Source organism: Elephantulus edwardii, unplaced genomic scaffold (genome assembly GCF_000299155.1).
Source record: "Elephantulus edwardii isolate Elephantulus edwardi_28Jun2011 unplaced genomic scaffold, EleEdw1.0 scaffold00038, whole genome shotgun sequence".
NCBI classification, from domain to species: Eukaryota; Metazoa; Chordata; class Mammalia; order Macroscelidea; family Macroscelididae; genus Elephantulus; species Elephantulus edwardii.
The window spans coordinates 19,247,665-19,270,551 of NW_006399788.1; the positions used below are offsets into that span (position 1 = coordinate 19,247,665).

Here is a 22,887-nt window from a genome sequence, read left to right on the forward strand (position 1 = left end):
TATGATTAACTGCCTCTGAAAACCTGCTGCAGGGTTAGCTTTGGGTCAGTTCTGACTTGATGGTACACAACAACAACAACATGTACTATAAATAAGTATGTGTGCTGATAGAGGCTCACAGAACTATTGAGTTTCATGGCCCTCAGTCACCCTTTACACCTAGAAATCACCCTTGTGACTCAATTTTCAAACAATAGACAAGTCTATAAGATGATCAGTAGTATCAGAGAGGAACATACTACATAGAACAAACAAACACAGTATCAAGAAGAAAGTATGCACTGAGTGAAAACTTAGAGGGAAGGAAGGGATAGGAAATAGGACAGATAGAAACTGTAAACTCAGAAGGACGTGGGAAGGGTGCTGCTAGAATGTGGAGATTTCCATGCCATGAAACATGAGGAACATAAATTATTGAATGGAAATGCTATTTTCCCTGTAAACCATCACTCAGATAACAATAAAGAGTGAAAAATAGGAGAAAAGAAGAATTAATTACTGGAAATTTACAACATATAAGTTAGTATACATATGTGAAACCTGTACTTGGACCAAGAGACAGTAGTCAGAACAGAGCAGGGCAACAATGCATGGTTCAAAATTGGGAAGGGTGTACGCCAGGGATGTGTCCTGTCTCCATACCTTTTCAACCTGTATGGAGAGCAGATTATCCGAGAGGCAGGGCTCTATGAGGAGAAGCGTGGCGCTAGGATTGGTGGAAGATCTATCAACAATCTGCGTTATGCAGATGACACAACCCTGCTCGCTGAAACTGAGGAGGACCTTATGCACTTACTGCAGAGGGTCAAGGACTGCAGCCTGCAGTATGGACTGAGGCTCAATGTCCAGAAGACAAAGATTCTCACCACTGGACCAATCGGTAGCATCAGGATGGATGGTGAAGAGATTGAGATCGTTCACAGCTTCAGTTTGTTCGGCTCCACGGTCAACACTCTTGGCACCAGTAGCCAGGAAATAAAAAAACGTATTGTAATGGGAAAGTCTGTGCTTAGGGACCTCTCTAAAGTACTCAAGAGCAACGGTGTCTCTCTGGAGACTAAAGTGTGCCTGATACTGGCCATGGTTTTTGCAATCACTTGTTATGCATCGAGAGTTGGACAATGACTAGGGAGGATAGAAGGAGAATTGACGCCTTTGAGCTGTAGTGCTGGAGAAGAGTACTGAATGTACCATGGACTGCCAAGAAAACAAGTAGATTCATCCTAGAGAGGGTTAAACCAGGCTGCTCCTTGGAGGCAAGGATTCTGGGGCTTCGCCTGACATACTTTGGACATGTTGTAAGGAGAGACAGGTCTTTGGAGAGGGACATCATGCTGGGCAGAGTGGAGGAACAGCACAGGAGGGGAAGACTCGCTATGAGGTGGATTGATTCAGTGACTGGGGTAATCGGGATGAATGTGTCAGAGGCAGTGAGATTGGCACAGGATAGAGCAGGGTTTAGAGCTGTTGTACATAGGGTCGCTATGAGTCGCAAGCGACTCGACGGCACATAACAACAACAACAACAAGTTAGTATACAATCTCAGTAGCAAATTTGGGATTCAAATTCAAATTTTGTCTTTCTTAATTCAGTCCCTACCTTCCACATGGACAATATATTAAATCAGTCCTGTCCCCAAACTTCAAAAGCTTAGATCCCAGTATGTTAAAAAATGATAGTCAATATATATTATGAATTTAATATTGTTCTAAATTCTTTATAAGACACAAAATTGTTATTAGGGACTGTCAGTCAACTTGATTCATTGTGACTTCATCTAACAGAGTGGAACTGCCTCATAAGGTTGTCTAGTTGTCTAGGTAATCTTGGTGCTATAGTGGTTAAGTGCTTAGTCGCTGACTGAAAGACGGGTTGTTCAAACCCACTGGCCACTGGGTGGGAGAAAAGACCTGGAAATCTAAATCCAGGAAAGTTTACAGACTGAGAAGTCTTCTGGGACAGTTCTGTCTGTCCTACAAAGTTTCTATGAGTCAATATAGACTTAACAGCACACAGCAACAATCTTTGCAGGAGTCCATCTCTACGTCTTTGCTCTGTAGAGCTGATGGTGGATTGGAATCATTGGGATCAGGACCAACATTTTGGTCAGCAGCCAAATATTCAACCCTTGTACCATCACAGGGACCCCTTATTATATAGATTAATTCCTTTAATTTTCACTTATGATTTAAATTCTATTGTTATTTTCATTTCACAGAAGAGGTAACCGAGGAACAGAGAGGCACAGTAACGTCCTCATGGTCACAGAGCAAATAAATTCTAGCACCAGGATTTAAAGCCAGGCCACCTGATCCTAGAATCACCAAAACTGGCTTGCTTTCAATTCACAGTCTTGCCTATTACTATTTTGTTGTCTCTTCTGGTTCCAAGATCCCTGTACTTCCAGATCTCTGGTTCCTGGTCCTAGGGGAGGATTACTTTAAATGACATTTTTACCTATCCAAATATATCTACTTTGATTAATTACTGACAATCTCTTTCAATTAATTTCTATTAATTTCCTGCTTTATTTGCTCTAACTCAGCACCTTTCAGGCCTCTCAATCAAGTTTGTAGAAGACTAGTGAGAAGTGTTAGGCCTTTCCCTAACTTCCACCCTGAATTGATCTAGCACAGACCTGGATCTTCTTGGGCCTGTCCTTTGAGAGTCATGAGGAGTGGAATTAGAAGCTGAAGCATGCTGTCTTCATTTCAGTCCAGAACTATCTGACTGTTGCCTCTGGCCAAAGCTGGTAAAAAGTCAGCTACAGCTGCTTCAGGTAGGCCATCACAAATGCATGGCAGAGCAGGTCCCAAGTGACATCACAGTAAACCCTGGGGTTAGGGGCTTGGGGGATGCATGTCAGTCTGGCTTGGCTGAGTGCACACAGCCCACCTTTCACTGTCGTGTGTTAATTCTGCACCTGCTGTTGTTGTAAGCCGCTGTCTAATTCTCTCTGACAGTTGGTGACCTCATGTCATCTGGTCCTGTGTCACCTTCTTAATGTTGGTATGCTTGAATTCATTGTTATAGCTGCTGTGGCTTTTTAGTGCCTTCTAACCCAAGAGGTTTATCTTCCAGAACTAAAATGAATGATCATCTCCTCTTCTGGCATTTCAAATCCTTCCCATGTGCTTTATAGCTTCTGAAAACCTGCTAGAAGGCCAACTATGAATTGGTTCTGACACCACAGCAATGAATTCGATTTTGACTCTTTTCATTTGTAGATGCAATCCATGAAGAGTTGCACTGTAACCCCAATGCCCCTTTCTGGTAGTGTGCATCCACCAATGGTTTTGTAAGACGAAGATGGACAATCTCTTCCTTGTGATTTACAACTTCAGAAATCCAATGGAAGATCTGCTATGAGTTGGTTCCAAGTCAACATTAATGAGAGTGAGAATTTTTAGAAGTAAATTGCCAGGTCTTTCTTCCTAGTCTAGCTTGATCTGGACAATCTTCTGAAATATGTCCATAATAGGTGACCTTATTACTATTTGGCAGACATAGTTTCCAGTATTACAACAACACACAAGTCACCACAGTGTAACAAACTGGCACATTACAGCAAATGGGTGGAAGTTCTATCTGCAGTGATTGCTAGAGCTACACCCAGAAGGATCTTTCTTACCAGGCTTCTCTAGATGGTGATCAACTATGTCAGAGCAAACATTTGTCTGCACACTCATTTCCCACACTCAGCTCTGCGCAATTGAAGAGTCAAACATTTTTGTTGTTGTTGTTGTTATGTGCTGTCGAGTTGCCAAACATTTTAGTGTTCGCTAAACATTAAGGAGGGAGCTCTGGTGGCCTAGTGGCAAGAAGCTGCACTGCAATCCCGAACGCATGAGGTTCGAATCCACCAGCTGCTCTGCAGGAGAAAGATGGGCAATCTCTTCCTGTGTGATTCATTTCCTCTGAAAACCCGCCAGAGGGTCAGCTATAGGTTGGTTCTGACTCAACGGTACACAAAAACAGCGACAACACGTATTAAAGAGCTTTGGGTCTATAACCAGGTTTTTATGTTCTTTGGAAACTGATAATAAAAGCCTGATTTTTTTAGGAGATTTAAGCATTATCAAAAGGTTAATGGTGACATTACTATAATTATTATGGGGACTAGAAAGCGGGATAGAATTCAAGGGGTCCACATGCTCACGTTTTACGTTAGAAGATTACTCTGAGTGGAAACATGAAGATTGTTTTAAGAAGGATGAAACTAGAACAGAGAACAATAGTTTAATAGTGGCTCTAATATAGGTGAAAGATTGTGGTGGTCTAACATAGTGTAAGTGTTGGGATGTAACACGCCTTGGATATATTTTGAGTTCGGTTCCCAGCACGATAAAGCAAATATTACAAAAACCCCCCACAGAATACCCCAAAACCAAGTCACACAATTTATGTTTCCCCCCCTCTTCCTACTATACAAATAAAGAATCTCTGGTGGCATGTAGCTGTTGTCATAGTGGTAAGGAATTAAGCTGTCAGTGTGACAGTACATGGCTTGAATTTACCAGCTGCTCCATAGAAGAAAGATAAACAAGCAACTCCCACGCAACATACTGCCTCTGAAAACCCACTGGAGGGTCAGCTACAAGTCAGTTCATACTCAAGAGCACTTAACAACAAGAGCAACAGTACATATATAAAAGGTTTGTTTGTGTTATACTGTAGTCTGTTAAGTGTGCAACAATAGTATTATAAGAAGATGTGCAATATTGTGAGAGTATATATACCAAAATGTGACACCAAGACATGAAGAGAGCACATGCTGTTGGAAAAACGGTGCCACAAACCTTACGTTTGTAAAAAGGAACCTGATTGCCTTCATAATATAATAAAACATGATATGCTTGCACAGAGGGAATTCTGGGGTACCAAAGTTTCTGGGTGGTTCCAATGGTTGACAGACTTGCCTGCAAACTGAGAGGTTGGTGGTTCATGAAGGTCCATACCCTGATGTACCTGGTGATCTCCTTTTTTAAAAAAGCCAGCATCTGCAAACCCTGTAGAGCACAGTTCTACCAGTACTGAGACACTGACACCCACCCAGGTGGTTCCATGAGCAAAAGTCAACTCAATGCAACTGGTTTACAGGAAAGAGGTCGCATATAGAGGAATTTATAATTGATTTGATAACTGAGATGAGTGGTTGTTATTGTTGTTGTTGTTAGATGCCATCAGTACAACTCATAGTGACCCTGTGAACAATGTATCTGAACCCTGGGCCAACCGGCACATCTTCATCATCTCTGACATACTTAAGCCTATTGCTGCAAACATTGTGTCAATCCTTCTCATTGAGGATCTTTTTCTCTTTTGCTGACCCTCCACCTTTCCAAGAACCATGTCCCTTCCCAAGGAATAGCCCCTTCTAGCAACATGTCCGAAGTATATGAAATGAAATGTCACCATCCTTGCATCCAAGTAGCACTCTGTCTGCACTTTGTCCAAGATGTATCTGTTTGTTCCTTTGGCAGTCCAGGGGATATTCAGCACTCTTCTCTAACACCACAGATAAAAATATCAATTCTTACTCTGTCATTCTTATTCACTGTTCAGCTATCAGATGTACAGCAAATGATTGAAAATATCATGGCCTGAATTAGACACACCTTAGCCTTTGTGTAGATAGGTGCAAACATAAACTTGAAATGTAGGGAAGTGTGGAGTCAAAGTATCAATTAGTAGGTCTGTAGAAGCCATATGGATGTTGGAGATTGTTCACGGAGAGCGGATGGAGAGATAAGCTCAGAGGACCTAGAACTGAGCCGAGCCCTGAGCAATTCCCAGCACTTATAGCCCACCCTGAGGGTGTGGAGCAACAAATGGAATTGGACATGTGGCAAAGGAATGCAAGGAAAACCAAGGCAGAGTGGTGGCATAGGGCATTGGAAGAGAGAGTTCCAGGAGAAGTGATGCCTCCTGTACAAGTCTAATCTTTCCACGTGTGCACAAGTCTCTCCCTTCTCTCTCATCTTCAGTCTCTTCTTCTGCAAGCCCTCCTCATTAGCATTCAACCTTACTGTCTTCCAAATAACAAACAAAAATTCCCATTATGGCCTTCCTTTTTTCTACACCACCCTTTCAGCTGCCACCCTGGCCTCTCATTCATATTCACAGAGCTACCCATAGCCATTGAATCAATTCTGGCTGATAGCAACCCTGCAGCACACGGTAAAGCTACCTTGTAATGTTTCCAAGGCTGGAATCTTTACAAGGGAGCTCTGGTAGCTTAGTGGTAAGGAGTTGTGCTGCCAACCCAAAGGCACACAGCTTTAATCCACCCGTCCTTCAGCAGAAAATAGACAATCTCCTCCTGTGCAATTTACTGCCTCTGAAAACCTTCTGGAGAGTCAGGTATGAATTAGTTCTGACTTACTGGCATCTTACAACAACAATCTTTGTGGAAGCACACTGCCACATCTTTTTCCTTCAGAGTGGCTGGTAGGTTTCAATCTTTGAGTTAGTGGTTTTGTGGGTAACCACTGAACCACAGTATTAGTTGTTAAAGAAATGAGCGTGCAGATGATTAAATGGAAAAAGCACATTCAGCTTGAAATCCACCTCCAAGGCACCCAGGTATCGTCTAGGCTCTTTCCTTCAAGTCTTTTCTCAAATGCCACCTTGTCAATGAAACTTTCCCAATTGCTCTATTGAAAAACAGGAACTGCCATTCCTCAGTTACTACTTCCTTGTATCATTTCCCTGCTTAAACCTTTCCCCAGAAATTTTTAACATCTTCTGCCATAGAGCAGCTGATGGATTCAAACTGTGTGCTTTTGGGATTACAGCACACCTTCTTACCATGAGGCCACCAGAGCTCCCTCAAATAGTATCTATCTCCAATCTCCAATATTTCTTTACTATCTCTTCCATTCAACTCTCCTCAATGTTAGTCCCAATTGTTGTGATCCACACTGTCAAATGCCTTTGCCTAGTCAATGAAACACAGATGATATTCCTCTGGTACTCCCTGCTTTCAGCCAAGACCCATCAAATATTGGCTATGATCCCTAGTGCTATGACCCCTTCTAAACCCAACTTGCACATCTGGCAGTTCTTTGTTGATGTAGTGTTCCAGTCATTTTAAATCTTTAGCAGGATTTTCCTTGTGCATGATATTAATAGTACTGTTCAATAATTTCTACACTCTGTTGTATCACCTTTTTTGGAATAGGAATAAATATAGACCTCTGTCAGTGAGTTGGCCAGCTAGGTGTCCTCCAGATTTCCTGGCACAATCTAGTATGCACATCCAAGGCAGCATCTATTTGTTGAAATATGTCAGTTGGTATCACATCAATTCCTAGGGCCTTGTTTTTTGCCTATTTCTTCAGGGCAGCTTTAACTTCCTCCTTCATCACCATTACTTCTTGATCATATGCTGTTTCTTGAAATTCTTCTGTGTAAGTCAGTTCTTTCTGGTATAGTGACTCAGTATATTCCTTTCATCTTCTTTTGATGTTTCCTGGATCATTCAATATTCTACCTATAGCATCCTTAAGTATTGCCACTCAAAGCTTGAATTTATTCTTCAAGTCCTTCAGCTTAAGAAATGTCAAACTTAAAAATGTTTGTCCTTTTTGCTTCTGTGACTCCAGCTCTCTGCACATTTCATTACAATACTTTGTTTTATCTTTCTGGGATGCCCTTTGAAATCTTCTATTCAGTGCCTTGACTTCCTGATTTCTTACCTTCGCTCTGACTTCTTGGTGCTCTAGTGCAATATTCAGAGTCTCTTCTGTTATCCATCTTGGTCTTTTTTTCCTCCTCAGTCTTAATAATGACCCTTTGCATTCTTCATGGGTGATATTTGTTGTATCCTCCCATAGCTCACCTGATCTTCGCTCATTAGTGTCCAAGGCCTCAAACCTGTTGCTGAGATGGTTTTTAAAGTCATGTGGGATAAACTGAAGATCGAATTTTAGTTCTTGTGGATACTTTTCTTTCTTTAGCTTCAGTTTGAACTTACACATGAGTAGTTGGTGGTCTGTTTGCCACACATCAGAGAGCTGAACAATGACTAAGGATGAGAGAAGAATAGATGCCTTTGAGTTGTGGTGCTGGAGGAAAGTTTTGAACATACTGTAGGCTACCAAGAGAACAAATAGGTCTGTGCTGGAGAGGGTGAAGATTTATCCTTGGAGGCAAGGATTTTGAAGCTCCATCTGACTTACTTTGGGCATGTGTCAGGGAGGGACCAGTCCTCGGAGAAGGAGATCATGCTTGGAAAGATGCAGGGACAGCATAGGAGAAGAAGATCCATGATGAGACGGACTGACTAAATAACTGGGGTAATGGGGTAGTAGGTATGTCAGAGTCAGTGATAATGGGTTAGGATGGGGTTAGGGCTGAAAGTTATTTTGCATAGGGTTGCTATGAGTCACAGTCGACTCAATGTCACATAACCATAATCCATTAGATTGTAACTTCAATGAGGGCAAGAGCCTTTTATTGCTGTTCTATCTTTAGCCCTTAGAACAGTGCCAGGCACATTTTACCAAAGCCAGACCTGTCACCATTGAATTTAGGCTGACTAACAGGGACCCCAGGTGCATCAGAGCAGAACTGTGCTCCTTGGTTGGTTTGTGAGAAGTAGATGGCCAGGCCTGTCTTCCAAGGTGACTCTGTGTGGGTTTGAACCACCAAGCTTTCAGTAAGTAGCTGAGCCCTAACCACTTGCACCATCCAAGGACTTCCTGGGACATATTAAAACTCATGGTTACTGAATTTATGCCAACTCATGGAGTTTGCAAGACTATAAAGCCTTATGAACGCTGATTTTCATGGAGTAGATGGTGGATTTGAGTCATAAACTTTTTTGTTACTAGACAACCACTTTAACCAGTGTACCACCATGGCCTTTTGGCATATAATTAAAAACAAAAAACACAGCCATCAAATTGATTCTGACTTCAGCTGCCCTGCTGGTACACATTGGTAATCAAAAACTCACTATAGCAATGCTGGAGGGCAGAATGGAACTGTCCCATGGGGTTTCCAAAGCAATAGATGTTTACGGAAGCAGAGTCTCCTGGGAAGCTTCCACTGGGGGTGAATCACCAGCCCACCAGTCAGCAGCCTAGGTGTCATAACTGCTGCAATCCTGGGTCTTCTTGGCACCTATTTTCAAAATCCCACTACTGTGAGTCAGTTCTGATTCAAGGCTCCCCTCCATCAGGTTTCTGAGGCTGAGAACCTTTATAAAAGTAAATAGCCTCATCTTTCTCCCAAGGAGCTGATGATGACTTCAAACCAGTAGTAACCTTTTGGTTAACGGCCAAACATGTACATCACTACACCAGTGCTGCTTTGGCACTTACACAGTTAGTTGTTGACCGAATGAAAGCAAAATGTCATAAGTGAGAAGCAGCATACTTGCACTCTCAAGCTGGGGATTGAGCTGTGGGTGGCCTGAAAGTGAAGCATATTGTGTTCTGACCCTGCCTCCAACCCTGACCAGTTGTATTCTCTCTAGCAAGTCCTTTAAATGCTATTCATTTCCTCTCCTTTCATGTGTTCATTGAGAGGATTAGCCAAAATAATGTCTGGGGATTAAATCTGATTATGTGTCTACAAGCACTTTACAGGAGCTGCATGTGTTCAGAGACAGGCCAGCTGGCCTTGAATCCTGGCATGAATCATCAGCAGCTCAGGGATCTTGTTTCCTTTCTTGTATGTAAGGTGGGGTCTCAGGGTTAACTGGATCCAGCTCGCTGAGAATTAAGCACAATGGCAAATGCCAAATCCTGACCCTAGAGGAAATCTCCTTTCTTAGTTTCCCAGTGTCTCTCTTTAATCCAGGAGGAATAGATGAATAGATGGTAATCAAGATCCTGTTCCCCTGAGACAAGTCTAAGACCATGAACTGTTACCGACTGAAACTGTGAATTGATGGTGACAGTGGTAAACTGGGCAGCATGGTATCACCCCCGTTACCCCCTCCCCCCACTTTATGGATCACTTACTGTGTCATTTCACATGGTTGTAGCTGATCCTCAAATCCACCTTAATAGGTACATCCTATTATCAGTCCCTTACCTCAGAGATAAGTAAAGCTCTAAGAAGTCAAATAATCTGATCAAAGTCTTGAAATGAGAAGTGGTGGAACCAGGATTTAAGGTTAAGTACATCTGTGCCCAGAGAGAGACCAGTTGGCCTCGTGGACTGAAAGCGATGCTACCAAGCCAAAGGTGGGTGACTCTAATCTGCAGCCCTAAGGCCTGTTTTAAATTATTGTTGATCAAACAATCTTCTAGGTCCTATAGCCCTGGTGTGTCCACTTACTGCACAGAGATAACTTGTGGTTACTGTGAAGCTGAACACTGTGACACTGATGTGTCAAATGCGTTAATGGTTACCCATGGTGGACAGTGTTTGGTGTCGCTCTTCGGTTAAAACAAGCTTGGAAGCAGGAGTGGCATCCACTTCCATAATAGCTTGCTTCCAGAAACCCTATGAACCTGGAGAGATGATGAAAGTCATGCAAGTGTCGAGGACTTTTGTTCATAAAGTTGTTATGAGTCGCCTATGAGTCAACAGCACTTAACAACAACATCTGTGCCTAGATGTACTTATTTTAGAATCTATATTCTAAAAGAACAAGCAAATAATGACAAATGACCACCTAAATAATGCTATAGTCCTGTAAGTGTTTGTAGGGAGTTGTACTGCTAATCCAAATGCAGTCCTGTGTGGAAGTTCTAATCCACAAGTGGTTCAAAAAGAGAAAAAAAGATGGGCAATTTCCTCTTGAGTGACTTTCATACTCCTGAAAACCCACTGGGGGGTCAGCTATGAGTCAATTCTGACTTAACAGCATGAGTCTGAGTGTATTATATAAGAGGCAATTTCAGGAGTGGCAAGGCCCTGCGTCAATATCAGAACGATGACAAGACTTATTTTTCCAAAGCCATTGACTTTTGTGCTTGCTGGATATTGATGGGGCTCTTGTGTATAAGTTCAATGAGGACAGATGTCTTTTCTTTGATCGGTTACAATCAGCTGTTTAAACTGCTATGTGTGAAAAGATTCTTAGGCCTATTATAGGTTCAAGAGAAATGAGTCATGATGAAGTACCCACATCAGTCATAAGAGTGAGGGTGCAGAGAGAGGGGTCAAGGCAATTTGTACCCCAGGTAGCCACAGGCGATAGGTGACTGCCTTACAGTGGATTTGCCCATACTTGTAGTATTTACTAAATTTTTTACAGACACTGTTCAACAAATTGTTATCAGTCATGGATCTTCTGCCAGGTCACAGAGAATAAAATGGACAATCCAAATGCTATGTTTAAATAAGTATAAAGCATGGATTTTGATGATAAAAACAGCTGTATGCTCTCTCCTACTATCCTTTAAATGCCACTCAGTGGGGATGACTTATTAATATTCAGGTTGAACTTTTCTGATTATTTTAGATACTAATCTTACAAACATTGAGGCAAGCTATCTCTTTGAGAGTCTTTCTCTTTTGCACTGTCTTTCCACCTTCCACTCTCCAAGGGCCTCTCCAAGGACTGGCCCTTCCTTGTAACATGCCCAAAGTATGTCATACAGAGCTTCAGAATCCTTGCCTCCATGGAGCAACCTGGCTTTACCCTCTCTAGGATGAACCTGTTCATTCTCCTAGCAATCCATGGTATATTCAATACTTTTCTCCAGCACCACAGCTCAAAAGGCATCAATTCTCCTTATATCATTGACTAGGGTAATGGGGGTAGATGTGTCAGAGACAATAAATAAGGTTGGCACATGATAGAGAAGGGTTCAGAACTGTTGAGGATTTTTTTTCCCTATAATTATATTTTATTAATTTTCATAAACATTTACAGAGATTTTGGGCTTCCACTCATTCATTGTTGCACTATTCTCTCTACCCTCCTCCCAGTTTGTTCTTGTCCAAATGCCACAGTGCTTGTCAAAGCCAGTTCTGATTAATCTTCTTTGTCAGTGTATCCTTTGCCATTCCCTATCACTCCTCCCTGAGAGAGACTTCACCCTGAGTCATAAGGAAAAGGGGACGGCGTATTCTCTTAGCTACTTCCTGCTGAAAAGGGACGCTGTGGGTTTCAGGGTGAAGATCTTCTCTCACTACTCTAAAGGGCCCCTTTGGCAGTAGGAAACACATAGACTATTATGGAGATTGATTTTGGAATTCAGATGCACTCTTATTGATTGTGCTTGGCTGTACATGTACATATCCTTCAAGATGTATCATGGGGGTGTTGCAACCTAGAAGACACAAATTTGACTAACAAGTTATAAGTACATGAGTCCAAAAATTATGGAAAAGTAAAAGAAAAGATTCTTTCATTGTTTTACAAACACTCCCCCAGGTCCCCTCCACCATGCAGCCCTCGCTCTAGTCTCCTGTGATGACAGAAATACCCAGTTACATCTCTCTTTTAGACGGTTCTCTCCCTCCTCTGTTTCAGTGCAGTATACATTATTGAACCCATCTTACTCAGTCTCTCCCCAACCCCAAGGACAGTCCCATTCTACAACAGTGGCATCATGTAATATTTGTCCTTTTGTGACTGGGATATTTCACTCAGCATAATGTTCTCCAGAGTCAACCATTTTGAATAATATTGCATGAGTTCCTTGTTTTTTAAAGCAGCATAGTATTCCATTGTGCGAATATACCACAGCTTCTCTAGCCATTCGTTTGTTGATGGGCACTTAGGTTGTTTCCAACTCCTTGCTATTGTGAACAAAGCTGCAATAAACATGGGTGTGCATATATCTGCTTGGATGTCAGCTATGGTCTCTTCAGGGTATATTCCCAGTAGTGGAATTGCTGGGTCAAATGGTATCTCTATTTGCAACTTTTTGAGAAAGCGCCATACTGCTTTCCACAGGGGTTGCACCATTTTACACTCCCACCAACAGTGAATCAGGGTTCCAGTTTCTCCACAACCTCGCCAGCATTTGTTGCTTGCTGTTCTGTTAAATTTTGCTATTTTGACTGGGGTGAAATTATATCTCATAGTTGTTTTAATTTGCATCTCTCTTAGGGCTAGGGATTTTGAGCATTTCTTCATGTGTTTGTTAGCCATCTGAATGTCGTCTTCGGTGAAGTGCCTGTTCATATCCTGTGCCCATAAGCGACTCAACGGCACATAACAATAACAACAATCTTACAGTCATTTTAATCACAACTTGTTTCAATTTATCTGTTCCCATTGAATCAGTTCTCACTCATGGCTACCTGGTATGTGATAGAGCAGAATTGAATTCTATAAAGTTTTCAATGGCTGGCTTTTAAGAAATAGCCAGGCCTTTCTTCCAAAGCCTTGCCAGTCCAACATATTCCATTTTACTCGGGACCATTTTTAGAAATATCAACCAGACCAAGCATAGAGAACTTCACTGGGACCACTTTGAAACTAGACACTCCAGTTTCAATTTAGTTATTAGAATATCAGAACTGGTGGAAGAACTTAAGTAAAGGTATCATGTTCTATGTTCTCTAGAGGAGTAAAAGCTACAAAGGGTGGAGGGGAAGGAGAGAGAGAGCGCGAACGAGAGAGTGCGTCAAGGAAATAACTCACACAACTGTGAGAGGTGGCTAATTCTAAAGCCTTGAGTCAGGCAGTAGGCTGAAGGATTCTGGCTCATGTAGTTATAGGTGTTAATGAACCCCAGATATGCAGATCAGGTAGCACAGTGGAAACCCCAGCCGGATCACAGGGTTGGAGGAGTTAGGAAACCTAAAACCTGCAGGTGAGATGGTAGGCTGAATGTTGCAGGCTTATGTCTCCAGAACCAGAAATTAGGCAAAGAAAAGTATAGGAACAAAAGAGAGAATGAATCTTGGTGGAACATTCTTTATATACTGGAGGCAGGTCACATCCAAGAAACTCCCCTTTGGTGATCCACGATTTCTAAGTGGTCCCAGTGAAGCTCTCTAGGTCGGGTCTGGCTGATATTTCTAAAAGTGTCCCAGAGATGGTTAGCATTACAATTGTGTGGGGGAAATTGTTAAAAGTGTTTAAACTTGAACCTCACCCCAACCACTGGCTAAGGGTTAAGCCTGGAAATCTGCACCAAGTTGCCAGATAGGCTAGGAGATTTCCAGTTAAATTTTAATTTCAGATTAAGCAATAATTCTTTAGTGTATGCATCAAATATTGCGTGAAACACACCTACACTAAATATTTACCATTAGTCTGAAATAAAAATTTAACTGGCATCCTGTGTTTTGTTGTTATTAATTGCTATTGAGTCAGAACTGAGTCACAGCTGACCCTCCAACAGGTTTCCAGAGGCTGTAAGATGTGTGAGGAGATTAACCATCTTTCTCTCATGAAGCAGCTGGTGGATTCGAACTGTACTGTGTTCCTTTGGGTTGGCAGCATAGCTTCTTGCCACTAGGCCACAAGAGCTCTTGTTCTAATCAGTTCTGAAAACTGGAAGATCAGCTATGAGTTGGTTCCTACTTGATGACAATGAGTGAGTGAATCTGTACTGAACAAACTTTCTAGACTCCACAACAAAATGAAGAGAACAACTGTTCATGATTGTAATAAAGCCACCAAGATAATGGCATCCTGGAAAACCTATAGAGAAACAATCAGGGAGCCCTGGCAGGCAGGACCACTCCTACCTCATCTCATGCCTTGTTTCCTCCTTGATTTTTATAAATTCATTATAGGGAAAAATATGCTGAAGCTTCTTTCTCCATCCCTCCTCCCACATTCTCCCAGTCTGGGTTTGGCCATCCCCTCCGGAATTGTGCAATGTCTACGTATCTGTTACCATTTTGTCTGTCCTTACACCAATCTGGGCATGGGACAACTCTTGGTGAGGAAACTTAGCCAAGAAATGCTGGGCAGTAAGTGTGTATTTAACAAGAAAAGTCAATAGATGTACAGACACCGCAGGATGGTTTTGAGAAGAAAATGAGTCTTTCTAGAGAGGAGCTGTGATTTTGTTCTGATTTAGCAGCAGTTTCAAGAACACGCTCTCTCCTCCGTGCTTCCTTATTGGTGCAGTGTGTTAGCATCCTCCATTCCTCCAATTCCCAGCTCCTGCCAGCAGCCTGATCCAGAGGCCTAGTCCTTTCTTTTTCCACATCTCCACTCTCAATCAAAACAAACAGATCTAGAAAACAAAGAAAGCCAAGGACAAGTAGGGGTTGGGGTGCAGGAGATTCCAGAAAGGGCTATCTCAAGGACTGTTGATGGAAAAGATTTAAAGGATGAGGACTGATACCAAGGAGGGGCAAAGAGAAACCCAGGAGCTTCCTGTTGAGGCAACCATAAAGACCAAGGTAGAGACTTGGGCCAGAATGGCCCTGTGTGGTTTGGAACACTGATCTAAACAGCAGTAGAAAAAAGGTTGAGTCTTTATCAAGACTGAGATCTATTTTGCTTGAAAAACAAAAGTATAAAGTATGAATTAGACACAGGTGAGGAATGACAAGGTCACTCCACAAGCCTTGTTCTAATGCTCATGGTGGACACATCCGTGAAGAGCATCTGTCTCAGGGAACCATGTGGCTAGAAGAAAAATAAGGCCAATTGTCAGAAAACTGAGCTGAGAGCTGAGCTGGGCCTCAAGGTGTCAGAGTCATATATTAAAATAATAAAGCAGGTTAATCCTTTGATTTTGACTGCACTAGAATATGCAAGAGAGCTGGAGGGAAACTCACCCTGCTGGTTTAAGTTTCAGTCAAACAACAGACAGGAGCAGTGACAATAGGGAAACACTCAGATACGATCATGAAGGCACCATCTGTCCAGGGATAAAGCCTAGAAGACAGGAAGGGGTAGGATAGGAGGATTCGTGGACTTGAGAATCATAAGGAGAAAATGGTAAGAATGAGATGGCATTGTGGGTATCATAATTAATGTGTGAAATCAATTAGTAGGAAATAAGTTTGCTTTTCAAACTAAAGGACAAAACCCCAAATCTACTTTACTTTCACTCAAATCACAATAAAAAAGGGGGGAATTTTGGGGAACCCCCTCCATCAAAACTAATAATCAGAGAAAACTGCTTAGGAGCATCATCTAGATGAGGTGCAGGGTGGTCAGTGCTGACATGTGGGCCGGTTTCTCAACCAAAGGGTCCTGCAGTTTTTGGACGTCTGTGTTGGAAGAAGTAGGAGGAGTGGTCTAGGAGTAGAAGCATCATGAATACTAAGTCAGAACGAGAAGAATGTCAAGGTCATTGTCCTTGCTCCTTCCTCCTAATAAGGGGCCTCGGCAGAGGTCTTTGAGGAAGGCTTCCACTGAAGGCCTCTAACTGAGGCCTTTCTATGAGGACACCAGGGCTACAAAGGCAGAAACGTGAAGGGGCATAGCTGTCGAGATGGAGGCCTGAGTTCTTGGCTAGAATCTCCTTTAGAGACTTCAGAACACAGACTGTGTACCCCTGGACCTGCCAGCTAAAGGCTTAATAATAAGACTATTATTAATATTAATATACAATAAGTAAATATAATTAATATAATATAGATTAATGTGATAATCTAAAGTCATGCTTAAAAAAATCCACACATGGTTTTTGTTGTTCTTGGGGTTTTTTCCCCCCACCTGAAAAAATAGTCTTGTGTTTTTGGTTAGGGTCCAGAGTGGCAGAACTCAAGAGTTACACTACATCCAACCTGGTCCCCATCTCCCCCGTCCCTCCCACAAAAATAAAATTGTACAAAACTTCACTTACAGAAAAACCAATTAAATTGTGTAAAAAAAAAAATTAAATGGAACACTTCATGAATTTGTGTGTCATCCTTGCACCGGGGCCATGATAATCTTCTCTGTATCATTACAATTTTAGTATATGTGCTGCTGAAGTGAGCACCACACATGGGTGTTTAACTATCAACTGTATTCCTCACAAACGTCCTGGAGTTTCTTGTCCAGAGAAAGAAATTAGAGGTACAGCCTTAGTGCCCAAAAGGGTAGTCCAGCTCTGAAACCACAATGATCTCCTTTTGAGTCTTGCAGCGTTTATCGAAAGGGCTATTATTATTCCTCAGATGAGAAAACCAAGGAGCTAAAGCTGTCAGGCTACACAGACTGCTTGGAAAATTACCTGAAGGTGACTTTGGTGACTAAAAATAATACATAATCTACTCATCTGTCCTGTTCAATGGCCAAGGATGCTGTATTAAGGATGTCTGGGTAGAGCCCACGCAAGGACGTGCACTGGGAGATTTACATAGAAAGGAAGGCACAAAGCTCAAGACTCAATCTCTTCAGTCCTATACAGAGAAGCTGAGGGTCAGACATTTCCCCTCCAACTGTGGTCTTTCCACCTTTAGGAATGAACAAAGACCTAAGTGGTGTCTTGGGAATCATACAGCATATACAAGAAAGACACAGGAACAAAGATGATTGCCTGCCCATCAGGAGTGGGGAAAGAGGAAGGTTAGTGTCCGCTGGTGCTCCCACACCATAAGCCCTCCCTCTAGCCTCACACACATTCTCGTACATATTTTCACACACAGTTTCACACATAGCTTTTCATACTCACTAGTAAGAATACTAGTGAGAGCAAGATGAAAGTTTAGCTCAGAGAAAGAAAATAAAGCTACTGGCTAGATTATGACGAAATGTCATTTATTTATTCAAATTATTTATCTAGTGATTTAGTCAGTGAAGAATCACATTAACACACCAAAGGCAAGCAGTTCAAATTCACCAGCTGCTCCAAAGAAGAAAGATGAGCAATCTCCTCCCATGGGATTTACAGCCTCTGAAAACCCATTGGAGGGTCAGTTATTGTTTGGTTCCCTCTGATAGCAAGTAAGAACACAGACACTATCAGGAGTTGCTCCATCAACTCTGCAGAATACAAGGATGAAAACCAATTTCTGCTAAAAGATAATTCCGGAAAGGTCTACTGATGTGAGTAGATGCACTCCCTGTGGATGACATAACCGATCAGTAAAGATTGAATCACTTAAACCAGCATATATGCAAGTTTTCATAGTTCTGGAGACCAGAGTCCAAAATCGAAGTATAAGTGTAGCTAACATTCTCCATATAGCTTTAGGGACATTCTGTTTCTTGCCTCTTCTACTTCTGGCTACTACCAGCTTCTTTGATTTCTAGCTATGTGGCTGCAATCTTTGCATTCATCTTCATGTCACATTCTTGTCTGTCTGTTTTCTCCTTTCCTGCCAAATCTCCATCTGTTTTCCTTTCTTAAAGACACTAAGACATTGCATTGCCAATACACAGTATGTGGTTCAAACACCAGCTGCTCCACAGGAGCAATCGCCTCCCTGCAAATGAATACCTCTGAAAACCTACTGAAGGATCACCTTTGCATTGGTTCTGACTTGATGATACAAAATGCAACAAAAATGCAGCTTTAGGGAGTTCTGGTGGCCTGGTGGTAAAACGTTCCACTACAATCCCAAGGGCATACACTATTAATCTACCAGCTGCTCTGCAGTAGAAGGATGGACAATAGCCTTCCGTGCTATTTACTGCCTCTGAAAACCCCCTGGAGAGTTAGCTATGGATTGGTTCTGACTCAACAACACACAACAAAAACATATAACCCAGGATGATCTCTGCTTTTCAAGATTAACTTTAATTACGTCTACAGAGCTTACTCCTCCGGACCCCAGACAAGGTAAAAGTTACAGGTTCTGGGAATTAGGATATAGACATGTCTTTTGGGAGGGGTCACCATTCAACCATTTTCATCAGATTTCACCATAACAACCAGCATCTACTCAGTGTGCACTGTTACCAGACATTAGTCCAAGTGCTTCATAAACACCCACTGACAGGTGGAAATATAAAACAACATAGGCATGAAAGAGTCAGTGAAAAATCAGTTTCTTTGTAAACCTTTATTCAAATCACTGTAAAAAAAGATTTTAAAAAAATTTTGGTTTTATAAAAGAGTTATTTTATGAATTGTATTTCCTGAAAACATGTGTATAAATCATCCATTGTCTCTATATTTGTAAATATTATTCTCTTTGGATTTTAAAAAATACCCATTAATCCTCACCAAAATTCTATTAACATGGATTCTAGAATACCTCCCACTTATGGATGATGGAAGTATGGCAGGAAGGATAGTAGTAGTAAGGCATAGAGTGATTTACCCCAAGTTGCTGAGCTAGCTAGCATCAAGAAACCAAGCAATCTATTACAATAGGGAAATCGTCTGCTAAACTCTTAAAAGGAAGATGTCACTTTTAACACGAAGGTGTACCTGCCCTAAGTCATGGCATCTTCAGTTGCCTTATATTTAAAAACTGGACAAAGGAAAAGGAAAACCAAAGAAGAATCGATGTACTTGAATTATGGTGTTGGCATTATATTGAATATCTAAGTAGTAGATGATGCAAAGAGATCCTGTGAATGAAAGACCTGAACACTTGGATAACTTTCATTGTTTCTCCAAGTTCATAGAGTTTCCAGAGGCAAGCAATTATGGAAATGGATGCCACTCCTGCTCCCAAGCTTGTTTTAATCAAAGAGCTCCACCAAACACTGTGTGCCACAGGTAACCATTATCACATTTGACACATCAGTGTCACAGTGTTCGGCTTCACAGCAGCCACAACAGACCAGGGCTATATGACCTAGAAGAATGTTTGACCAAAAACAATTAAAACCAGGCTGAGGGCCGCAGATTAATAGCACCCACCTTTGGCTTGGTAGCATAACTTTCTACCCACTAGGCCAACAGAGCTCTATTAGATATTAAATATAGCATGGGCTGATATAACAGTAAATATATCTGCTTAGAGGCATGACAGTGAGAACGCTCCTAAGAAATGAGAATGTCAAGACTTTGTTCCATTTATTTTGGACACGTTATCAGGAGGGACAAGACCCTGGAGAATAATATCATTCCTGGTAAAAGTAGAAACTCAGCAAAAAATAAGACGACTCTGGACAAGATAGACTGACACAGTGGCTGCAACAGTGGACTTAGCCACACCTCCTATTACGAAGATGGTGCTGGACTGGGCAATAGTTTGCTATACGGACAATTACTCTAAGTCAAAGCCCACTTGACAGCACCTACTAGCAATTACTGGTGTAGATGAGATGGAACACTATGTCATTGGCTCTAAAGCCCATAAAAACTAGAGGGGAAAAGAAGGGGGGAGGGAAGAGAGTAGCAAAGCAAGTTATAGATGTACATTAATATTCTTTATTTATGTGTCAAGAGTTAGAAAAATTTCAGATAGGCACTTGTATTTGGACTTCAAAATGTGCCTCAATGTTAGAGAACTATTAGAGCTTCCGGCTTCTCAAGCCCTGGTGTCTTTAGCTTCTCCTACAAGTTTTCAGGATTTCAAACATAAAAGTAAATTCCTTCACAGTGTTTCATTAATTACTGACCAGAACAAACAATAAAAATAAGCACTCACTATAGTATTAGTGGACACAGTGGAACTTCATTCAGTTTCAGTCTGGCGATTCATCCTATTTCTTGTAAAATCCTTCAAAAAGGCCCTGGTGGCAGTCTCAGACACCTCTCTGTCCTCAGAGAACCAGCTTCTCATATTCAAGCTGCTTCCCCCTCTGCTCTCACTGCCTCTTTCTCTCACCACTCTCTACCTTGGTTTCCTCCTGCTTCTGTAACAAAGATCACAAACGGGTGGCTTTAACAAACAAGGATTAAATCTTTTACTGTTTAGGAGATTCAACTCAATTAAACCAATTGCTATTGAAGCAGAATCAATTTATAACTAACCCTCCAGTGCATCTTCAAAGGCTGTATAGAGCACGTGAAGAACATGCCCATCCTTCTCCAGTGGTGAAATCGGTAGATTCGAACCACTGCCTTTGGATTGACAGCACAACTCCTTACCCACTAGGCCACCAGAACTTCCTGTAGCCATCCAAATTCACTCTGGTTTAATTGGGTTGGCTTTTTGGAAAGGTCTTTGTCTCTTTTCCAGATCTATTCCTCAGTTTCTTGGTGATCCTCATGTGGTGTATAACTTCCACCCTTTGCCTGATCTAAGGTGCTCTGATGACATAGTTGTAGCAAGTTATACTGCTAACTCAAACATGTCTCCAGTGATATGAATCTACCAGTAGTCCCAAGGCTTTAATATGAACCATTCCCTGTCATTCAGATTTACAGCCTCAGAAACCTGATGAGGGTCACTATGAGCTGAAACATCAGTGCCAGCAGCCAACACCAGTGTGAACATTTTGTTTTCAACTACCAAAATTAACCAGGGTAATTTTTTTCTGCAAAAAAATTTAATCTGTACAAATTAATCCATAGAGGAATAAGGCCAGCAGTTAAGAAAAAGAAAAAAAACCTCTCTTTTGAATGACATCCATTAATCATCAACTCCATTCTAACTCGTGGAGACCCTGTGAGTCACAGAGTATAGACTTACTCCACAGGGCTGTCAACTGGATTAAAACTGTCAACTTTTAGGTAAGCAGCTAACATGACATGACCCAACTCTATTAATAGGCAATTACATACCACTTTTGACCCAGGACAAGGTGAATTACATACTTCCATAGAAATTCTTTCTGGGGAGTGAGCAAGATAAGAGGGAGATTGGAGAAAGCCAGAAAGACTCCTTGAAAGAGGAGACAGTTGAGTTTAAGAAAAGAAAACACAAGGTGGAATGTGACAGGAGCCAGAAGCACGGTGCCCACAGGCCACTCCTTGAGAAGAGATCATATTCAGATCAGTGAGAAGGGAAATTCTGATAAGAAAGACTTACTATATGGACCCATCTTAGAAACAAAATGCAAGGGAAATTGGCTTGTATGACCTCAGTCTAAGTTGTCTATCCATAGCCCATTGTGACATCGTTCACATTTGGGTATAAGAAGGATGGCTATCTCACTGTCCTTTCCTCCAGTCCAGCCTCCATAACACCTCTACGGGTCCCATGAATAACATCAAAGACCATGCTCCTGTTACCAGTTTTGCTGCTGATACCACAAGTCAGGAGTAAACATTTCGGTATGTGGACTTCTCTACCAGTGACCAGAGTTGATCTCACAGAGGGGGTTGGCCATGGCAGCCAGGCTCTTCCTCTCCCTTCCATCCAGTAAGTGCTGAGAATTAGGATCAAAAAGGAGAATGAAAGTTTGTTAGTCAACTCACTAATTAGCTAGTTACTACTGAGAATAACAACTCACAGGAGAACCAGATATTTTAGCTTAATGCTCTTCCATGTACTTCTTACATTGGTTTCCTTGGCTTCTCTATTCCTTGATACAAAATTTGATCTGTCTGATCTTGAGTTTTGATGGTGAGGCCTCGTCTTTGAATGAATAACACTATACCCAGAAACATGTATCCATAATTAGTTGAGCATCTGTCTGCCGGCTCAGAGGAAAAAGAGTATGCATGAGGATAGTCATGACAAAGCTTTGAATTGAAGCACAGAGTGAAAGAGTAGCTATGCACATTTACATATACACACAAGTGAAGGAAAAGGGCTTCTGTTCTTAACAGTCAGCTCTTTTCAGCTCCTTGTTTGGTCATTTCTCTCTCCAAGGGGGAGGCCGAGACAGAGAGGAAGCAGGAAAGCTTGGCAAAGTACCGTTCTGGGCCAAGTACTTTCCCATCCCCGTACTGGGACACTTCTGTTATTACTCTACATTATATGAAAGTATCACGGATTGCTTTCTCCGATACCACAATTCAAATCAATTGATTCTTCTGTCATTCTTATTGTTTAACTTTCAGATGCATAGCAAGCAAATGAAAATGCATAGCTTGGATCAAGTGCACCTTTGTGTTTTTTCTTTTTTTAAAATTTTTATTTTATGTTGGTTTACTTACATTATGTTTCATACTATTCTTCATATTGTTTCATATAATCATTCCATGCATTATATTTTTATTGATTTTCATATAATAATATCTTTACAGTAAATTTCATTGGTATACATTGCATTTTAT

The 22,887-nt window shown here is 41.5% G+C and overlaps 1 protein-coding gene across 1 annotated transcript in view; it reads right to left on the reverse strand.

Annotated features, from left to right (window-relative positions):
• LOC102858174 (serine protease 55-like) overlaps window positions 1–22,550 on the reverse strand; it is a 35,133-nt gene extending 12,583 nt beyond the window's left edge. The window contains exon 1 of the mRNA XM_006884933.1: window positions 22,526–22,550. Coding sequence (XP_006884995.1) covers window positions 22,526–22,550 — 25 coding nt within the window. The remainder of the gene's footprint in view (window positions 1–22,525) is intronic.
• Between the last annotated feature and the right edge of the window lie 337 nt (window positions 22,551–22,887).